This window comes from Oryzias melastigma, linkage group LG8 (genome assembly GCF_002922805.2).
Source record: "Oryzias melastigma strain HK-1 linkage group LG8, ASM292280v2, whole genome shotgun sequence".
Taxonomy (NCBI): Eukaryota; Metazoa; Chordata; class Actinopteri; order Beloniformes; family Adrianichthyidae; genus Oryzias; species Oryzias melastigma.
Window position 1 is genome coordinate 8,925,362 of NC_050519.1, and position 19,425 is coordinate 8,944,786.

The following is a 19,425-nucleotide window of genomic DNA, read 5'->3' on the forward strand; positions in this document are numbered from 1 at the left end:
ATACTTTGTTCAAAATATTGCTTGTCTGCACTTTCAAATCAAGTTTGCTCAATTGTAATCTAAAGTCAGTTGAAATTAAACCACATTTTATTTTATTAATTCTACTGATGTCTTTTTTTTATTGTCAAAAGAAATGCCCCACAAAGGAGATATTTTGCACATTTAATAAATTATAATAAATATGGATGTAAAAGACCACGCTGTAAGTTTTACTTTATTTTGTTTATATGAAGTGTTACTACTTTTCCTTATTGACCCTGCACAGTGATCTGGTGGTCAGCACTCTCGCCTCACAGTGAGAAAGCCCACTGGTTCAAACCCCAGCTGCAACTTTTCTGTTTGGAATTTCCATGTTCTCCCCGTGTGTTACAGTAACTTCTGCAAAGACAAATACTTGTAGAAAGAAAGAAGACACAAGCCAGAGTAAAATTTCTCACTGTTTTTTTTTTCCTTCACTGATGTGAATGCAAGTGTCCACAGATTCCCCATTTATTGCAATTTTGGTTGCCAAGGTTACAGAAAAAAATCCATCTGAAGGTTAGGTTAAACAGTCAACAATAACTTCTCTTTGCCAGCATGGGAGATTTTCAGTCCGAGTTCCTGTAAGATATCATTATCAGTTCTGCACTGCTACTCCTTCAGCTCATTTCCACACTTCTGCTTCCTCCAGATGGCATGTAGAGAGTGTAGAAAAAAATTCCAGCATATCACAGCAATCTTTAATATGCAGGTTGAACAAGAGACAATCTAAAGAAAGCTGTTAGAATAATACAAGAAAAGAACCCAAGAGAAACTGGGATAAGCTCCAGCAACCCTGTGATTCCAAAGGGGATTAATCAATTTTGAAAAGATGGATGAGGAAGTTTAGAGGCCTAAAATCTTGTCTAAAACATACTCACTATTAAGATCTGCCTAAAAAAGTTGAAGAAAACTAATCTACGCAAAGACCTGGCAGCTAGAGTTGTCATGTTGACTTAAAAATGCATATATAAGGTGTCTACTCAACATAAAAAAAGGTTAACAGACTTTTGCAGAAAACCTACAGTTTCTGATATATTTGGATGATCACTAAATATATATATTTAACAGAAGTAAACATGTATATTTAAAAACAGAGAAAATAAACATCAGCATTTCCTAAATGGGAATTTAATGTACTATTTTGCTTCAATCAATTTAATTTAGATTGCCTAATCTGCATGTTAATGTTACATTCAGCTTAAAAGTAGCATCGTGTTTGGATCAAATTTGACTTGATGTTAAGTAGAAATCATAAAGTATTATTGCTAATTTTAAAATCAAGCAAAAGCTAAGTGAAAACTTTCTGTCAATGTTTAAAGTAAAAAATTAAGAATTTTCCTTTTGACGATCATCTTGTTCAAACTGTACTTAATTATTTTATGAAAAATAAAGTTTTGCATTGTGAATAAACCCAAAACTAATCTTTTTCCTATTTTTTTTACAGGTGAAAGGGTTGCTTTTTAACTTCTGATGCAAAATCTAGAATTTTTGGTAAAAATGTAAACAAAATCTACAAAAGAAAAAACATTGTTCTATTTAGTGTCTATTTATACTCAAATCATGTAACGTTGGATTTTTATAAAATAAAATTCTCCTGGGGCAATATATAGATATATTATTCTTTCTTTCAGGCACCCTTTTTTAAATGTTTATAGTTCTATAGTCATCTATCTTTACATAAAAGAAAACATTTAAAAAAAATAATACAATGGTCAGTTTTTTAAAGTTGCTTTTATTTTTTCCCTATGAAAAAAATGCAGTTTCCCCTAATTTCTTCACTTAAAAATGTAAGCCATGACATGCAAATGTCAAAGTACTTTTTCATTTAAAGCACAAGCAAAGTGAGGGTAGAGAATCCCCAAAACATGAATATTACATGATCTCACACAGGCCACTATTTGGTCTTTTCACTCTTCAGATTACCATTGAGCAAGAAGCCAAAGCTAGATCTTTGGGCACAATAATGTTAATAATCAACCAAACACGAGTAGCTATTGTTGGCCCAAATACTGACAGTAATACCAATCACTGTTTTGCTTAAAAATTCAATTTACCAGCTTTTTTCCCGCTTCATCCTTCAAAATTATACTTTGAATAATCAATAGAGTCCAAGTAAGTCTTGTCTTGTTACTTGAATAATGGAAAAGATGTGGAGGAAATGGTAAAATAATATAAATTAAAAAAAAACAAAAAAAAAAAATGGAACTTCAGGGTGAACGTACAAAGTTACATAAAATATCTGCAACCAAAAAATATGACAATGCTGTGTTATTAAGCTTGCAACTATGCAACAACAGCAACAAACAAAACAACAAATGAAGGAAAAAGACGAATTTTAGGTGATGCACAAACAGTTTGTTTTTCAAAAAAGGGAGGAACAATTTGTTTTAAACGTGACATTTATGTTTCAAATTTGTGCTCAAAAAGTTTAGAGAAATTATTGTGTTCATTGGCAAGCTGTTTTACATGTAATGAGACCGGGATACAGAGACTGAATACAATCACAAACAAGGAAATTCACTGTAGTCACTCCTTGGCTTCTTGGGGCTCCTGTTTCACCTCTTCGTAGATCCCTTCTTCCTCCTTTTCTTCCCCATCATCGGATTTGGAGTTGGGGACCCACAGGCCCGAGTCAATGCACCGCTTCATATGAAGTTTGGCCTCCTAAAAAGAAGTCGCATGTTAACTGGGATTTCTTGAAGATAAAAATGCCTCCATACAAAAGTGAATAACTTACAGTGGGATCCATTTTGGTGATGACTTCTTGTAACATGCTGATGTCCTTCTCATCAAAGCATTTCTGCATTTCCTGTAATTGAAGACAAACTATGTGAGCCATTTCAAACTCAGAGAGAGATTGACAAAAGTGCCCTTTTTTTTCTTTTTTAGAAAGCACTTACAGCTGGCAGTGACTCATACACATCAACTGGATCCAGGCCTCCGGGCCCCAACCTCTTCTGTCGCTCCTCTTCCTCGTATTCTTTCAGGGCCTTTTCTATGCGGATCTTTGCTCTTCCCTTCACCCTTTCTTTAAACGCCTCAAGCTCGTCGTTAAAAGCGTCTTGATATTGCTGATCTGCTGTCTGTAGGGAAACAAACACACAAATGTGGACTTTCCAAACCAGGAATACTAAACAACTACAAAAACTTTTGATCAAAAAGAAAACAAGTTTCCAGAAGTTTTTATCTGTTTCATCCAAGAATCAAAGACTAATTGAGCTTGAAATTAAACTAAATACGTTGGCTTACTTTAATCTTGGCAAAAAACTGACGGAAGCAACCACGGGGGTCCACTTTGAGGCTTTTGGCCAACTCAAGAATGAACTGCATGACGATGGTCTGATGGGCCACTTGCTCCATCAGTGCATGTTTCTGCAAATTGGAAAGCAAAGCTTTAATTTAAAAAAAACTAAAAACATATGATGAAGACAAAAAAAGAATAAAAAAAGTTTGATTCTTTACCTCTTCGACTTCCAGGTCGATGCACATGATGACAAGATAGTTAGCCGTTTCTTCACATACAAGATGTGGATTGTCAGAGAGATACTTTTGGCTGTCGTCCCATCGTCGCAACATGCCTGCATGTACACAAAAATTGACTTTAATATTTTTTTAAAGAAGGGAAAAAGCAATAGAATTAGAAGTTACTGAGGCTTACCAAAATGTTTAATCTGCTTCTCGTGTTTTTCAACAAATGTTTTGTGTTTTTGCTCCTTTTCTTCTTCAGTCTCTTCAGAAGTCTCAGGTTTTTTGTTAACTATGCTCTATTGGAAACAAAAATCATTATGACCAACAGGATATTTTTTATTTTAGAAAATTATTACTTTGTTTAGAGAATGTGAACAACCAGAATTGTGTGAGCTTCATTGAATTTTCTAACATCTTGCTAGAAAACCACATGATTCTTTGTATCTGCAGGTTTGAATTTAAATCACCTTGCTGAACCCATCCTTGCTGAGTGTGTCGACGTTCCACGGCATCTTCCTCTCCTCCCTGTTGAATTCATCCAGCTTTTTCTCCCAGTCCCGCTCCTCTTTTTTCAGTTTCTTCTCATCGGCCTGGAATTTGGTCAGCTCTGTTTTGGCACCATCGGACTCTGAAAGGTTCAGGCCCTGGATCTTTTTCTGGATCTCTGTGAGTTTACGTCGACATTCGGTGAGTCCCTTTTTTAGGTCTTCGCCTTTCTTCTGGAATTCTTCCATTCGCTCCACACGTGCCTAAGAAGAAAAAAAAAAAAATCAAACATATGTGTAAACATTGGTAAACAATTTCAAATATTCATCAGCCCTTTCATCAACTCTATTAATGATTGTGGGTTCAATCTAAGAAGGAATCCACTTTAGCAAATTAGCATGGCATGTGTTGGGAAATCACAAGAAGCAAAAGCTGATTTAAAAATATGGATCAACTTTAACAGTTTTCCTTAAAAGATTTTACCTGGTGTCTCCATCTGAAGAGGCTGGGAGTGTCAATATTTGGGTGGGTATCATCTTCATCATCCGATACCTCAATGTGGTCCCACACGCTGTAATCTATCCTGGACATCCTGCAGCAAGCAGCGCTAGCTTCAACTAGGAGTCGGTTAAGTTCGCGTTTAAATCACGCTAGCTAAAATATCAACCCAATAAATATGAACACTTGAACCTTTCAGAACTGCGTGTTAGTGCTCTGTTACCGTAGCCTTAAATTACTCGTGATAAATGACTCGTTACTCCCAAACAAGAGCTAACGAGAAGCTGCTACAGAGTTCTAGAAGAAATTCTCTTCAGAACTTCCGCTTACGTCATACGTAAGGCACGTCCTGTACGTAACGTAGACCTCGCAAACCAAATGAAAATGAACTTTTTAAAGAATTATTATTGACAGTAAATTGTAGATATTACAAAACGTGGCATTGTATACGAATACATATAAAGACAAAATGAATAAAATATAAGTATTAGTAAAAGAGAAGAAGAAAAAACAATATAAACATAAACCAAATTAACAAAATAAAATAGAATTGTATAATATATATAAATAAAAATTAAAAAAGGATTTCTAATATCTGTACTCTGAAATTTTAATTAAATTGGATTGCAATATGCTTCTATAGAAAACATGAAGTTACAAACAATTACATTTTAAAACCAGGTTTATTGATTTTTCAGATATAGTATGGGGTGCCATTTGTAAATTAGACAAGTAAAATTTTGACATAAATGCTTTCAGATATTTTGCGTGTTTTAGGAGAAACAAAACAGGTTTTGTTTTTTAAATGAATATTTTTACCATTTGAATTAATGTATTTATAAATGTTACATTTACTAACTAAATATATACTTAGCAAGCTAAATTTGTGATTTTAAGCTAAATATTTATTTTAGAATTATATATTTAGCCTACAAACCAAATATTTAATTTGATCAACTTTAATATGTAGTTTGCACAAGAAATATTTATATCTAGTCTAAATATATATTTCTCCAAACTAAAAATGTAAGTTTTGTTACTAAATATTTTGTTTGGATTCAAATATTTAGCATGTATCTAAATATTTAGTTTCCAAACTAAATATTTTAGTTTCCAAACTAAATATTTAGCTAATTAACTGGAAATGGATTACTCTGCTGAGATGTTACCCCTGTTCTTGCTGCTGGCCAAATATATTGGATGAGCTGTTTTACTGGTGATCTAGACATTTACGACTGGATCAGCAGTATGCAGAACAATCCTGTCATTATAATTTAGTTTGTCCGTTCCCTAAAAATAAATAACTATTATAAGTAGAGGATTTTTAAAAAAAATCAGTTTGTATATTTTTCCTTTTTTATCCCTTTATCCTCGGTGTCCCAATTATATGACATATCACAATTGACTGTATAGTGATTAAATTATACACTAGTTTTTATACAGGCTGTAACATGATGTATGTTAATACTTATCACCCTCACAACTCATTTGGACAGTACACATATTTAAATACCAGAGCCACAAGAGTCATGTTAAATCTAACAGAGACAATTTATATATTTTTTATTTCTGTTAAATGAGCGTCATCATGTGGTGTCAGCTGTCTTGCTCTTGTTCTCTGTCAGTTTGGAGTTTTTGAAACCGGAGCAGCAGACGGAGTTTCCAGTTTGCGCTGCACAGCACCGCTGCATTTCTCGGATCACATCCTCGCATTTACTTTCCATATATTTGTTAGCTGAAAGATGAGAAAAAACAAATTGTTCATAAATTTGTTCGTGATTTGCATTATAAGGTCACAACAACAACAACGTCAGTGTACCTTGTAAACACGTTTGAATGGCACATGCCTGCTTTTGACACGGATCTTTCTGTGGCATATCTATAGGAAAACATGGCAGTATTTTTATTGGAAAAAAATTATAATTTGAAACTCCACCTAATGGGGAAAGATTGGTGGCATTGTTTTAAAAGTTATACCTACCAGTAAGGTTTTACATGCAGGTCGACTGACCGCTACAGGGAAAGGAGCTACTTCCGCATTCAAGGGATTGTTTTGATCACGTGGTGTGCAGTTAACCTATTACTTCGCTCAACAGCGACATCATGTGGCCTAAGACATATTTACATGTGAGCTTTTTGCCACAACTTTTAATCCTTTTTAAAATATTGATATATCCGATATTTGAAGTTTGTGCTTTGTTTATTTTTGAAAAACGCACAAGATTAAAGAAAATGTCCACATTTTCAACATTTTAATTTTATTGATAAAGATAAGAAAATTAAGAAACAGTTCATATGTACAATGGCAACCACTGAAACATTTTTTCATTTATTCTTTTTTGTTATTTACCAAAGCTGTATTTTGTTAGTCAAGTACACAAACCAACACATAAACTGGACCAAGAAAATAACACGAAAAAGAAAAAGAATTACAATTCTAAAAATGTATCTAACACATTAAAAATGAAATTGCCAAAAACATTTTTTAATGTGGTCTTGCCTGTGAAATCTAACTTTACATAAATATCCACTGAATTGTAAAAGGTTGCATCATTTCCGTGCTGAAAACAACAGTGAAATCTTCTCAGAGCATTGCTCTCTGCACGCCGGATGTCGTCTTCTGACCTTCATGCAAGGTAGTTTGCCTCAGATACCTGAGCAAAAACAAATCAGAATTTTGAGCAATAATTTGGGTCTCATTTCAAATATTAAATCCCTCTCTACCTTTGGTTTTTGCTTTGATAATGAACTGCTTGCTTTTCTGGTCCAGTAGATTTGAGGCAGTGCAGGTGTAGGTTCCTGGGAGAAGTGAAGAAGAGGTAACCACGGCTTCATCCATCATCTTCTCCTGCATGGGATGCAAGGATTGCCACGTGTAAACAGGTGCAGGGTTTCCTGTGGCTGTGCAGTTTAGGGTGATTTCATTACCCAAAGTTAAGTTCAAAACTTCTGTTTCAGGACTGAGGATTGTTGGAGGAACTAGAAAGAGAAAAAGAAGAACGGTAACGTGTGAAATTTGAGCAGATGTAGTTTAGGACGCTGCAAGGTTCATAACTCACAGTGCACAGATGCAATTAGAGGCTCTGAGGTTACAGAGGGAGGTGGCTGTGGCCCCTCAGGTCCGAGCTCCAGCTCTGCTACACACTTATACTCTGCTTCATTTTCGCTTTGGGTTGGAGTGATTACGAGGGTGGACGAGACTTGGGCGGGTGAGGAAGACGGTGAGTCAACAAACGAGTGGGTATAAACCTCCGTCTGCCCTCTGTACCACCTCAGGGTGAGATACTGAACAGGAGCAATATTCTGAACCTCACAGAGCAGCTCGTACTCTTTCCCTGCCACCATGGGGCCGCTGTGGTTCACATGCCTGATGGAGACTCTGTCTGGAGTTTCTGCATTAACACAGACATCATATCAGGAAAACAAGTCAGTTTAATAACATTTATTTGAAGCGAGGTTGAACTTACTAAAGAGAACCAGGTTGAGCTTCTCCTCACACTGTCGTGGAGCTGTGAAAAACACCCCGTAGCATATAGGCTCCTCAATCCAGTCTATAAGGCTGTCCACCTTCCACTGGACGGAGCGGTTTTCATGTGTGTACGAGGCACCGATGACAGATTCCCAGCCCAGCACATGAACCGGTCGTGTAGCTTCACAGCTGACTGACACCGACTCCCCAAAGCCCACCACAACCCTGGAAGGCTTGAGGACTAGGGAGCATCCTTCACCTGAAGCTGTCACACACAGCAACAGTTATCATCAAAAAAATGGTTGGCATGATCACATCAGGACATGAAAACCAAAAAAAATCAGAACCTATTATGTAACCCTGTTTCAACAACATTTTAGATAAGTCAAAAAGACACTTTAGAGCGTAAATTAATCCACTTATATTCCAAAATGTTGAAATTAAACTCTCATTTTTTAAAATTTACAGACATAAAGCTTTTTCAAGAACACTTTCCCCTCCTAAAAAATGACATGAAAATAAGAGCATCCTTTCATAGCTTACCTGAGGAAGACATGCAAACAACCAGAATCCACGTTAGGACGTTATTTCCCATGTTTTTTTTTTCTTTTTTTTTTTTTTTTAAATGGATTCGTCGAGAGACAGAGAAATTCCTTCTTGAACAACCTCGGCAACTCTGCAGGGAACTATGCTGGACCAACACAAAGCCCTTTCCCAGCTGACTTCAGGGATGGGAGGGGGGAAAGGGGGAGAAAAAGAGGGAAATTTAACAGCTGATTGACAAATAAAACACTACTTTGTCCTAAAGCTGGAAACGAAGGGCTTCAAAAGCTTCAACCGATCTCCAATCGTGATCATTAATTTTTTGTGGCATTAAGTAAATCTTAATTCTTTTTTTTGTGTGGTTTTCTTTTCTATAAACCTCTTCAATTGTGGATATAAACCCATGTAGATTTTCATTATAAAAGCTGTAGTACAGTTACATTTTTCCACAAAACCATGTTATTTCCTTCAGTTAGGTTATTTTCCCCTGTCTTGCATGCTTGTGTCCTGCTGCTTCTGGCCCCTATGCTTAAGCTTGTAGGACCTGCACTGTGACTAGAATGTTACACAGCATAACAACCCGAACTGAAACTGCAGCGTGAGATATCTCAAGTTACAAATGCCTTCATGTGTATTTATGAAGACAGCTGCAAATCTCAACCGAAAGATTGTGCTGCATGCAGCCTAAAAAATGCTTCAAGTTTCCCTAGAACCATATCCATAGTAAAAGCTTTATCTTTTCTGTCAATGACTCATTCAGCTGCATGTACTCTGCCAGGTTGTTATGGCAACACAGGCAGAGCATAAACAAACAGTTGGCCTACTTTTGGGTAATGACAGCGACAGAACTTAAAAGATTTCAGGAAAAGCTTTTTGTTGTCTATTGCAGGGAGGAAAAGACTTCTATAAACTTCCCTTTACATTGACTTTGCTGGGAACTAATTAGTATGGCAGTCTCAGCACTGGATGGCCTCAAAGAGACAGAAAAAGAGGCCCGACAGATTGACAAAGGGCAGCAGGAAAACACTGACTAGTTTGACTTTACCTTAATCAGTATTCAGCTTAGGGGCATCAGTAACACAAAAGGAAACAAAGCAAAAAATAAGGTTATATGCCTTAAAAAATATAGTTTGGAATGTACATTTTTCAAAGTAAAAGTCCTGTAGACATTTAAAATAAACAAATCTATTTGTTAAAAAACAAGCATGTTTGGGATACCAGAACAGAGTTTATTTAACAGTCCAAAAGCGTAACAATGCATACAGATATAAAATAGAAAATATAGCAAAAATGTAATTGTTAATATATACACAGTAAAGATAATAAAAATACAACATCAATAAAAATCATTTTCATCATTACATGCAACTGTTGTGAGCAAAAACAATGCTGCCTGAAAAAAAAAAAAAATATATATATATATATATATATATATATAAATTTATATTTAAAACACAGATCACGAACCATGTCACTGAGATCAAGTTTTGTGAGCAGATCTGGGTATAAAATGACTTCAGAGAAATTTGGGTTAAAGCTTCCACACTTGGTACCTAAAGAAAGGACGTCCAACTTGATTTTTTTTGTTGAAATGTCCTATCTTTGACACCAGATGTTTTCCTTTGGTTACAGCCTTGCATTTGTACACTTCTTGGGTTTATTCACATAAATTTGCCTTTAAAATACATTTCTATTCAAAACTACCTGATAAAAACCAGCAGTCTTCTGTCATAAAAAGGGAGAGTACATATTGTGGTTCAAACTAATAAAGTTGTCAAGTATTGGACAAATCTTAAGTTTTTTTTTCTCCAAATACATAACATTAATTGGGGCAATACTTTTTAAATTTTATTGAATTTTCAAGTAAATATTTCCTCTTAGCAGTTTTTTTTCAATTAAAACTATATTATTCCTGCTGTATTTTCAAGTTTTCCCAATAAAAGAAAGAGAGCGTTAAAAATGCTTACTAAATTGTGGCATTGGGAAAGTCCTAATCTGTAACATTAGAATGAATGAATAATGAATATGGCACTTTATAACTCCTTTCAGCATACCAAAGTGCTTCACAATAATCACAACAATCAGTTTTCAGCTTTAAAACAGGGCAACATTTTAAAACATGTTAAAAGGCATTCAAGACATAATATTGACTTCTAAAATGTCCAAAACACAGAATAAGCTGTAACAAGATTACATTCAGGCCTGACAGCAAAATCTTACTTTGGTAATACTTTGGATTTTAAAAAAAGAGAGAAATAAACGTGTAAAAAAAGCCATAATATGTGCAATTTAAATACTGCTAAATATCACAAATATTTGCAATAATTTAAATGCACTTTTTGCAATAAGTTCTCCAACTACCTTAAGGAAGTTGTGGTATCTTGAATCTGAAATGTTGTTATTACCTTTATTGTTAAATCATATGGCCAGCAGGGGGCAGGCTAGTTACATAGAGCTGTGTGTTACATGTTCGAAAGAAGTAGAAGTCAGACGAACCTGAGAGCAGGTGTGTTCGGATGTACCGAGTGGTGGATGTTACGCCCCAGTTGGTCTAGGGGTGCGGGGCTTAACATAAAGGTAAATTAAATGAAATGTGTAACAAAAAACAACAAATGTCTCCATAAAAATATAACGAATTTATTTACATGACAAAAATCACCAAAATAATGAACTAAAAGTGAAGCAAAAGGCTTCAGGGTGAACCAAGGCCAAAACAACAAACAAAACCCCAACTAACTCAACCCAGGGAGCTTACCTGTAAAAGAAACAGTAAAATAATGACAAACACTAACCTCCCTGGACTAACATAAACAGGAGAAAACATTTACTAAAGAAAATGGCAGTTCACCCCTACAGCTTCACCTAACTTAAACCAACACTAAGAATACAGAGTGGGAACTTAACCAAAATACCAAAGAAAACAAAGTGCGCACAAATTAAAACAGGTGGAGAAGTTCACTGAGCTGCAGTGGAGGCTGTTGCAGCCCAGCTCCCTTCCCGTGGTCTGGAGGTCCAAATGGGGCTTTTGAAGGCTCCCCTCCTTCAGGTCCAACCAATGGGGAGCCACGCCTCCAGCACCACACCTGAAACAAATCAAGACAGAAACACAAACAAAGATCCACAAAACACAAAGAAGTCCCACTCTGACAAAAATACACTAAACCAGGAGAACCAAAACCAAATACGGCCACAGCCGTAACAGTGGAATGTAAATAAAAACTGGTGCACCTTATTCACCGTTTGGACATTCTTTTATGTGAAGATGCAACATCTTTTTGGCGACGAGGATTTTTGAGGGGGAGGACGTCCAAAAAGGAGATAAAGAAACGGCAGCAAGGTGCGGGCTAACACGTGGCGGAGGTTAGCTTAGCCTTCCACTGAGGAAACATGGCAACTATTGGCACGCTAGCAGCATTTGATCCGAAGATGCAGACCTGGGATGAGTATACAGAAATACTTGAACAGTTTTTTGCGGCCAATGAAATTGATGATGAAGACAGACAGAGAGCAATATTGATAAGTGTTGTTGGAGCATCGACATACAGTTTAATGCGCAACCTCCTCAGCCCAGACAAGCCAAAAGACAAGTCCTTCAGAGAGCTTGTATTATTGATGAAGAACCATTACGACCCCAAGCCAAGTGAAATAGTACAGAGATATAAGTTTGATTCTCGAAACCGAAAGCCTAATGAAACAGTTATGGATTATGTAGCTGAGCTGCGCCGTTTAGCCCAAGACTGTAACTACGGGAACACCCTACAACAAAGGCTGAGGGACCGGATTGTATGTGGGATTAATGATGACAGGATCCAAAGGCGTCTCCTGGCTGAAACAGATCTCACCTTTGAAAAGGCTATGGGGATTGCAGTATCACATGAGACGGCAAATAAAAATGCTCAAGATCTGCAGACAGGCGTCTCTACAAAATGCTACAGCATCCATAAAGGACACCAGGAACCTCGGACATTCCAAAAGAGCCAAGAATGGGTGTAAAGGAACCAGACACACGGCGGCAGAATGTAAGTACAAAAGAGAAAAATGTCATGCGTGTGGCAAAGTGGGACATATAGCAAGAGCCTGTAGAAGCAAGATTAAAACCAACCAGGACAAACATGAACATAAACACCAGAAGAGAGAAAATAAGCAGGGATCTCGCTATCATTCACACAAAGTTTATGACACAGAAGAGGAAAAGAAAAGTGAGGATGATGAACTGGAGTCTTTCACATTGAATTGCATCAATAGCGAAACAAAGCTAGGGGGAAAAGTGTACAAGGTAGGACGTCAGACTGGAGTTGACCTAAAAAAAGTTGAGCCCTACACTGTGAAATTAAAACTTGATGGACAAAAAGTTGACTTTGAAATTGACACCGGCTGCTGCTTAACTGTTATGAGTAAAGGAACATTTAAAGAGACCTGGAAAAGCACAAAACATCCGAGTCTGAAGCACGCCAAAATTAAAATGGAAACCTATACAGGGGATTCTGTGGAGGTTATCGGCACCACAAGAGTAAAGGTACAGTACAGACAGCAGACGTTGAAACTTCCCCTGATTGTTGTCAAAGGGGACGGGCCAAGCTTGCTAGGTCGAGGCTGGCTGGAGGAGATCAGTCTGGATTGGAGAGAAATAAAAAACAGATGCCAAGCTGAGAGAGTGCATAAAGTCAAGGCAACCGAAAATACACTGCAGCAAGTGTTGAACGGGCATGAAAATGTGTTTAAAGAAGAACTGGGCACTCTGAGGGGCACCAAAGCCACCGTTCGGGTAAAATCGGATGCCTCTCCCCGCTTCTTCCGCCCTCGATCCGTTCCTTTTGCTATGCGAGCAAAAGTGGATGAAGAAATAGACCGACTGTTAAGGGAAAACATCATCTCACCTGTCAAGTATTCAGAGTGGGCAGCGCCTGTGGTGCCCATTCTTAAACCTACAGGGACTGTACGACTGTGTGGAGATTACAAACTAACTGTAAATACAGTGGCTTCTTTGGAGCAGTACCCCATACCAAAAGTGGAGGATCTGTTCACTGCACTTTCAGGAGGAAAGCAGTTCACTAAGCTAGACATGAGTCATGCTTACCAACAAATACTGCTGGATGAGGAATCCAAGAAATATGTAACTGTGAACACACACAGAGGACTTTTCACATACAACAGACTGCCATTTGGAGTCGCATCAGCACCTGCCATCTTCCAGAGGACAATGGAAAACCTTTTGAAAGGCATCCCTTTGGTTGTGGTCTACTTGGATGACATTTTGGTGAGTGGCAAAGATGAGGCAGACCACCTAAAAAACTTAACAGAGGTGCTGAGCAGGTTGGAGGAGGCCGGCCTGCGGCTGAAAAGAAGCAAGTGTGAGTTTATGCAAGAAGAGGTGGAGTATTTGGGACATAAAATTGATGCACAAGGGCTTCACCCAGTGCAAAAGAAAGTTGAAGCCATCCTAAATGCTCCAGCTCCCACAAATGTAACAGAGCTTAAAGCCTACTTGGGTTTGTTAAACTATTACAACAAATTTCTCCCAAACTTGGCAACCTTGTTGGCTCCGCTTCATGAACTCTTGAGACAAAATGTAAAATGGTCATGGCACAGAAGGCATGAGGAAGCATTTGAAAAATCAAAAAGGCTACTGAACTCAGCTGATGTGTTAATTCACTATTCAGCAGATAAAGAGTTAGTTTTGTCATGTGATGCATCACCTTACGGTGTTGGAGCTGTGTTATCACACAAAATGGAGGACGGCAGTGAGAAACCACTTGGGTTCATGTCACGCACGCTCTCACCCGCTGAAAAGAAGTACTCGCAGTTGGACAAAGAAGCTTTAGCGATAATATTTGGTCTCAAGAAGTTCCACAAGTATTTGTTTGGCAGAGTTTTCAAAATCTACACGGACCACAAGCCACTGATTTCTCTTTTTAACATGAAGAAACCTATACCTCAAATGGGCTCACCGAGAGTGCAAAGATGGGCTGTGATGTTAAGTGCATATGAGTATGACATTGTCTACAAACCAGGAAAAAGTCATGCTAACGCAGATGCACTGAGCAGATTGCCTCTGCCAGAAACAACACCTGAAAAAGAGTTGGTGGAACAAGTTCTGATGATGGATGTCCTGGATGATGCACTGCTGGACACAAGACAGATAAAACGATGGACAGCTACAGATGTCATCTTGTCCCAAGTCCATGATAACATATTAAAAGGATGGCCGGCGAAAACAGATGCCCACCTACAGCCATACCGACAAAGAAGAATGGAGCTCAGTGTGAGGGATGGATGCGTGCTCTGGGGAGCTAGAGTGGTTATTCCCACCAAAGGAAGAGACAAAATCCTGAAGCTCCTGCACCAGACCCACACAGGCATGTCAAAGATGAAAGGTCTGGCAAGGTCATATTTCTGGTGGCCGTGCATGGATGAAAGCATCGAAAATGAGGTCAAGTTATGTGAAGAATGTCAAAAACACCAAAAATCACCACCCACTGCGCCATTACACCCCTGGGAATGGCCAGAGACACCCTGGTCCAGAATCCATGTGGACTACGCAGGGCCGTTCCTTGGCGAGATGTTCTTGTTGGTGGTAGACGCTCATTCAAAGTGGATGGACATTTATCCTGTGAAATCAGCTACTTCACAAGTCACCATTGAGAAACTGCGACAGAGTTTCAGTGTGTTTGGTCTTCCAAAGATGTTAGTGTCAGACAATGGAACATGTTTCACAAGTGCTGAATTTGAGACATTCATGAAACAAAACGGAATCGATCATGTGAGATCTGCACCTTTCCACCCATCCACAAATGGTCTCGCAGAAAGAGCAGTACAGACTTTTAAGGAGGGGATGAAGAAGATAAAAGGTGACACACTCCAAACAAAGCTGTCAAGATTCTTGTTCAGTTATCGGATTACACCACATGCAACAACAGGATTGTCACCGGCAGAACTGATGATGTCACGGAGACTTCGATCAGCTTTTGACCCGCTCATGCCAGATGTGAAAACAAGAGTACAGAAAAAACAACTGAAACAGAAGGAAATTCACGACACAAAGAAAACACTGAGGAGTTTTGGACCCGGAGAAAATGTGTTCGTCCGAAACTACTCCTACGGTCCGAAGTGGATACCAGCAGTGGTGTTGGGTTCATCAGGACCCGTGTCATACAACGTCAGCATCGGGAATGGTGGAACCATGAAGAGACATGTGGATCAAGTCAGAGCTAGACTGCAAGACATTGTTCCAGGGGAACTTGATGCAGGCCTGGAGCAGCGCAAAGACTGGGAACCAGTTGCAGTTGACAAAGCACCTTTAAGCGTGGACTCTGTACCCCCACTCCAGTCAGAAGAGACACATGATTTACCACCAGTGATTCTTCCTCAGGTTCCTCCTGAGTCACCCGTTGCACCCGTATTGCAACGCTCAAAAAGAGAGAGACATTCACCATCCCATCTTAAGGATTTTGTTAGATAGAGTGAGATCTTTCCAGGAATAGAGCAACAATGCGCTCTGGATCTCACGGAAAGGATGTACCTTCTCAGTTAGGTTTTTCTTTAATAAAAAAAAAAAAAAAGTTTTCGTTTTAAGGGTGGAATGTAAATAAAAACTGGTGCACCTTATTCACCGTTTGGACATTCTTTTATATGAAGATGCAACAGAAGTTAAGGTGGAGGGTTTGTGCACACAAGCAATGACGTCAAAATAATGTCTCAAAATGCAGAATCTGTCTGTACCATCTCATTTGTAAAACTGTTTAGTAACCTAAAAAAACAACTACAGAACTAGACTCCACTTTAATCTGGAATTTGTGACTCAGAATTTAACTGAATCTGGGCTTGGAAAACTCTCGCTCTTATCTCTAACCCTGGCGACGAGTTGAAAATAATGTTAGAGAATGAGATAAGAAGTTGTAAAAACAATGTCATGTGTGTTAGTGAGGCATCTACAACTTGATTCAACTAATAGAGATATTAACAGAAAGTAAAGAACATGAGGAGATCTCCCTCAAAAAATACCACAAAGTAGAGGGCTCATGGTTCTACTTTAAAGCTCTGATTGTCAAGTTGCTCCATTGTTAAGTTATCATTTCATATGTTGGTTAGTAAAGTTTTTAAAGACACACAAAGAGCATGCAGGACAAACACCGTCATTTGAGGTCCAGAAACATTTTCGCAACATCTCAGAATGCTGAAATAGAATTTTCAAAACTCCAAATCCTCCTCATATAACAGAAGATCTTCTTGGAGGACAGCTTTTGAAGGAAAATCCCCCTCTAAATCTCCAGAAAAGTGCACCGCCAACAGTTAGGATAAAAATAAGGGTCAAAAATACTCCCAACAGGACTCCAAAGGTTGTTTGATCTCCTGTAAAAGATGGAAACTCAAGTTATAACAGTTGACATAAATGCAAAAACAGTAAGAAAAACAAGCAAAAGGTTAAAACTGTTTAAAGTAAAACAGTAACATAACAACATAGGTAAAAGCAAAAGTGAAAACAAAACAAAACACGCAAGCAGGGCAGAGTCCATTTAAGCTACAGAAGTTTTTCCTTCGCTGCTCATGAAAAAAAAAAAAAACTAGGGTCAGTATCAATTAAAAAAAATTAACAAAATCAAAGTTGGGGAAAAATTTGTCGCAATTATCATTTATTTTTTGTTTGTTACAGAATTTGCCGATTACCTATTATTTGGGAGTAATTACAACATGAAATCACAAACAAACCTGTACTCTTAGAACGTTTATTTTTTAATTAGTGCAGTCAATCGATTAAAAAAATTAACCAGGTTAATCACACTTTTGTGTTGCGATTAATCACTATAAATAAAAATGTTTTACCAGGTAAATCTTATATGACAATATAACAAAATAGGCCAGAGAGAAAATTTGCCCTTTATTTTTATTGTCTGAAACTTTTACATTTATGTGTAGATGGCATGTAAAAAGCACATCAGCAGATAAGCAGAACTCAAAAGACTTTTATGTCTGTAGCTTAACTCCAACAAAACAAAGACGCTGACATGCAGCTTTTAGAACTGAACCTGCCTTCCTAAAAAAAAAAGAACGTTCCGGTCACATTACCCAAATGTTCTATATCAGTGTGCTGAAGCTCGGGTGTTGAAGCTTGTATTTGGACCATGGGAGAAAGCCGTAATGTCTGGAGGAAACCCATCCATGAACGGGAAGAATATGCATGGAGAGGACCCAAGAAATAAAACTAATTAAGACTAGATGTCTTACTTTCGGCTTCAATGAGAGTGAAATATTTGACGGTGGTGCCCTGGGAGTTTGAGGCAGTACAAGTGTAGACCCCCGGAGGTGGAGAGGACAGAGTCTGGATGCTGTGGTTCCCGTTTATGGCTGTGTTTGGCATGTTTTGAGGGTAATGCCAGCTGTACGATGGCTTCGGATTCCCTTTGGCGCTGCAGTTTAACGTTACATTTCCACTTGCAGGAATTTCCAGCGTCTCGTTTGCAGGCTCAGAGCAAACGGGTGTGTCTAAAAAAATGAAAGTGAGAAAGTGAAACCATGAGAGGAAAACTCAAACACATTTTAGAGGAGATAAAAATAAATCTTTTAAAACTCACAGAGTACAGTCAACCGATGCTGAACTGATTCTCTTGAAGGAGGACCACCCTCTGTCCGCAAGTTGAGCTTAGCAGTGCACCAGATCTCACTTCCATCATGGCTTCCATTGGCCGTCATTTTGAGGACAGACAACACATTGATAGGACCATCATCCGAACCCTCAAAATGTTCTTCATAAACAAATACACTTCCAATGTACCAAATCACAGAGAGGTATCTTATTGGTGCGACATTCAAAATCGAACTCTCTATTTCATATGGCTGACCCTCCCTCATGACGCCAATTTCATCAAGGGACTCGGATACAGACACACTATCTGGGGTTTCTGCAAAAGAAGGAAAAAAAACATTAACACTTTTTTTGACTGGGTTGATTTGAAATATTGGGAATATCTGGGAAAATCCACTGAAAGTTACTCACTGTAAACCGTGACTTCTAGGTCTGTTGTACACTGGTCACCATCAGAGGGAGTGGCATAGCACATCAAATCAATTTTCCAAACCTCCACTTTGTCGATTTGAAGTGGCAAAGAAGAAATCCCTTCTGTAAGCGATTTGCCAAAATGTGGAGACTCCCAACCCATTCCTTCAATCTCACTGCCTGAGGCATTGCAGGTGGCTGTGAAGGGATCTCCAAACTTAACCACACTCTGTTGGGGGCTGATCACAACTTCACAAGGACCCTGACTGGATACTAGATGGAACATGTGAAATTTTATGTCAGAGAACAGGAGATGCTTTAAATACAAAATATTTACATACTAGGGGTGTAACGATTTACAATGATATCAATTATGTCACATCTGTTATTTGTGCATGCATGTGTGTGTGATAAGCTTGATCCCAATATGGACTTCTCCAAACCAACTAATCAAATGAATCCAATAAATAATAAAGTGATGGAAGAATTGGGGATAATTGGTATATGGAGAGAATTGTATCCAACTACCAATGATTTTACACATTACTCAGCATATTTTAAATTAATACCAGGTTGATTTTTTAATTTATATTTAAAGTGTATACATTTAAGATCAAAGAATGCAGCATTCTATCCAGGGATTTATCTGATCACAATCATGATTCCCTGTTCATTCATCTGTCCATGACAAAAAACAAAACACATTGTTGAAACCAAAGACAAACCTACTCACTAACTCAAGGATTGTGTCTAAAATAAAGGAGGATAAAAAAATATTTTTTAGAAATAAATGAAAGATTAACTTTCCCCAGTTTTCTTATGGGACTCAGTAATGTGAGGATAATCAGTTTCTTCTTCTTTTCCTTTCGGCTTTTCCCTTTAGGGGTCGCCACAGCGAATCAGTTTCCTGCATCTAAGCCTGTCTTCAGCATCCTCCACTCTAACACCA

The 19,425-nt window shown here is 38.0% G+C and overlaps 4 protein-coding genes across 7 annotated transcripts in view; all 4 read right to left on the reverse strand.

The window, feature by feature from the left end:
* Nucleotides 1–1,733: 1,733 nt before the first annotated feature.
* LOC112146842 (cell division cycle 37, HSP90 cochaperone) lies at nucleotides 1,734–4,833 on the reverse strand. Its single transcript, XM_024272871.2, has 8 exons — nucleotides 4,459–4,833; nucleotides 3,957–4,238; nucleotides 3,680–3,785; nucleotides 3,484–3,599; nucleotides 3,271–3,393; nucleotides 2,922–3,104; nucleotides 2,759–2,830; nucleotides 1,734–2,685 (listed from the first exon to the last, which is right to left on the reverse strand). Exons 1-8 carry the CDS (start codon nucleotides 4,564–4,566, stop codon nucleotides 2,548–2,550), a joined length of 1,128 nt encoding a protein of 375 aa, XP_024128639.1. The 5' UTR covers nucleotides 4,567–4,833; the 3' UTR covers nucleotides 1,734–2,547.
* Nucleotides 4,834–5,893: 1,060 nt separating this feature from the next.
* On the reverse strand, nucleotides 5,894–6,555 carry cmc4 (C-x(9)-C motif containing 4 homolog (S. cerevisiae)). The gene is made up of 3 exons (XM_024272570.2): nucleotides 6,455–6,555; nucleotides 6,293–6,352; nucleotides 5,894–6,208 (listed from the first exon to the last, which is right to left on the reverse strand). The coding sequence occupies exons 2-3, from the start codon at nucleotides 6,348–6,350 to the stop codon at nucleotides 6,060–6,062; spliced, it is 207 nt and encodes a 68-aa protein (XP_024128338.1). The 5' UTR covers nucleotides 6,351–6,352; nucleotides 6,455–6,555; the 3' UTR covers nucleotides 5,894–6,059.
* A 216-nt stretch (nucleotides 6,556–6,771) lies between these two features.
* LOC112145980 (hemicentin-1) overlaps nucleotides 6,772–19,425 on the reverse strand; it is a 29,674-nt gene continuing 17,020 nt past the window's right edge. Inside the window, exons 6-10 of one of the 4 annotated variants that reach the window (XM_036213211.1) lie at nucleotides 8,486–10,189; nucleotides 7,941–8,207; nucleotides 7,533–7,865; nucleotides 7,198–7,452; nucleotides 6,772–7,127 (exon numbers count right to left, since the gene is read on the reverse strand). In XM_036213211.1, the coding sequence (XP_036069104.1) occupies nucleotides 7,120–7,127; nucleotides 7,198–7,452; nucleotides 7,533–7,865; nucleotides 7,941–8,207; nucleotides 8,486–8,537 (915 nt within the window). In that variant the 5' untranslated portion in view covers nucleotides 8,538–10,189 and the 3' untranslated portion in view covers nucleotides 6,772–7,119. Of the gene's footprint in view, nucleotides 7,128–7,197; nucleotides 7,453–7,532; nucleotides 7,866–7,940; nucleotides 8,208–8,485; nucleotides 10,288–19,425 lie in introns of those variants that run through there. The other 3 variants (XM_024271512.2, XM_036213212.1, XR_004948324.1) reach the window with 3 other exon arrangements.
* The window catches only part of LOC112145978 (cell adhesion molecule 3), a 9,001-nt gene continuing 5,738 nt past the window's right edge, over nucleotides 16,163–19,425 (reverse strand). The window contains exons 2-5 of the mRNA XM_024271509.2: nucleotides 18,477–18,749; nucleotides 18,055–18,381; nucleotides 17,708–17,965; nucleotides 16,163–16,834 (exon numbers count right to left, since the gene is read on the reverse strand). Of these exons, the coding sequence (XP_024127277.1) occupies nucleotides 16,692–16,834; nucleotides 17,708–17,965; nucleotides 18,055–18,381; nucleotides 18,477–18,749 (1,001 nt within the window). The 3' untranslated portion in view covers nucleotides 16,163–16,691. The remainder of the gene's footprint in view (nucleotides 16,835–17,707; nucleotides 17,966–18,054; nucleotides 18,382–18,476; nucleotides 18,750–19,425) is intronic.

Excerpts from the sequence above, each read along its gene's own strand:
- cmc4 (XM_024272570.2), bottom strand. The coding sequence starts at position 6,350 with ATGCCACAGAAAGATCCGTGTCAAAAGCAGGCATGTGCCATTCAAACG. Across the intron at positions 6,209-6,292 it reads CATTCAAACGTGTTTACAAG|CTAACAAATATATGGAAAGT; the intron begins GTACACTGACGT and ends CTCATCTTTCAG.
- LOC112146842 (XM_024272871.2), bottom strand. The coding sequence starts at position 4,566 with ATGTCCAGGATAGATTACAGCGTGTGGGACCACATTGAGGTATCGGAT. Across the intron at positions 3,600-3,679 it reads GAAGCAGATTAAACATTTTG|GCATGTTGCGACGATGGGAC; the intron begins GTAAGCCTCAGT and ends GTGTACATGCAG. Across the intron at positions 2,686-2,758 it reads TCACCAAAATGGATCCCACT|GAGGCCAAACTTCATATGAA; the intron begins GTAAGTTATTCA and ends ACTTCTTTTTAG.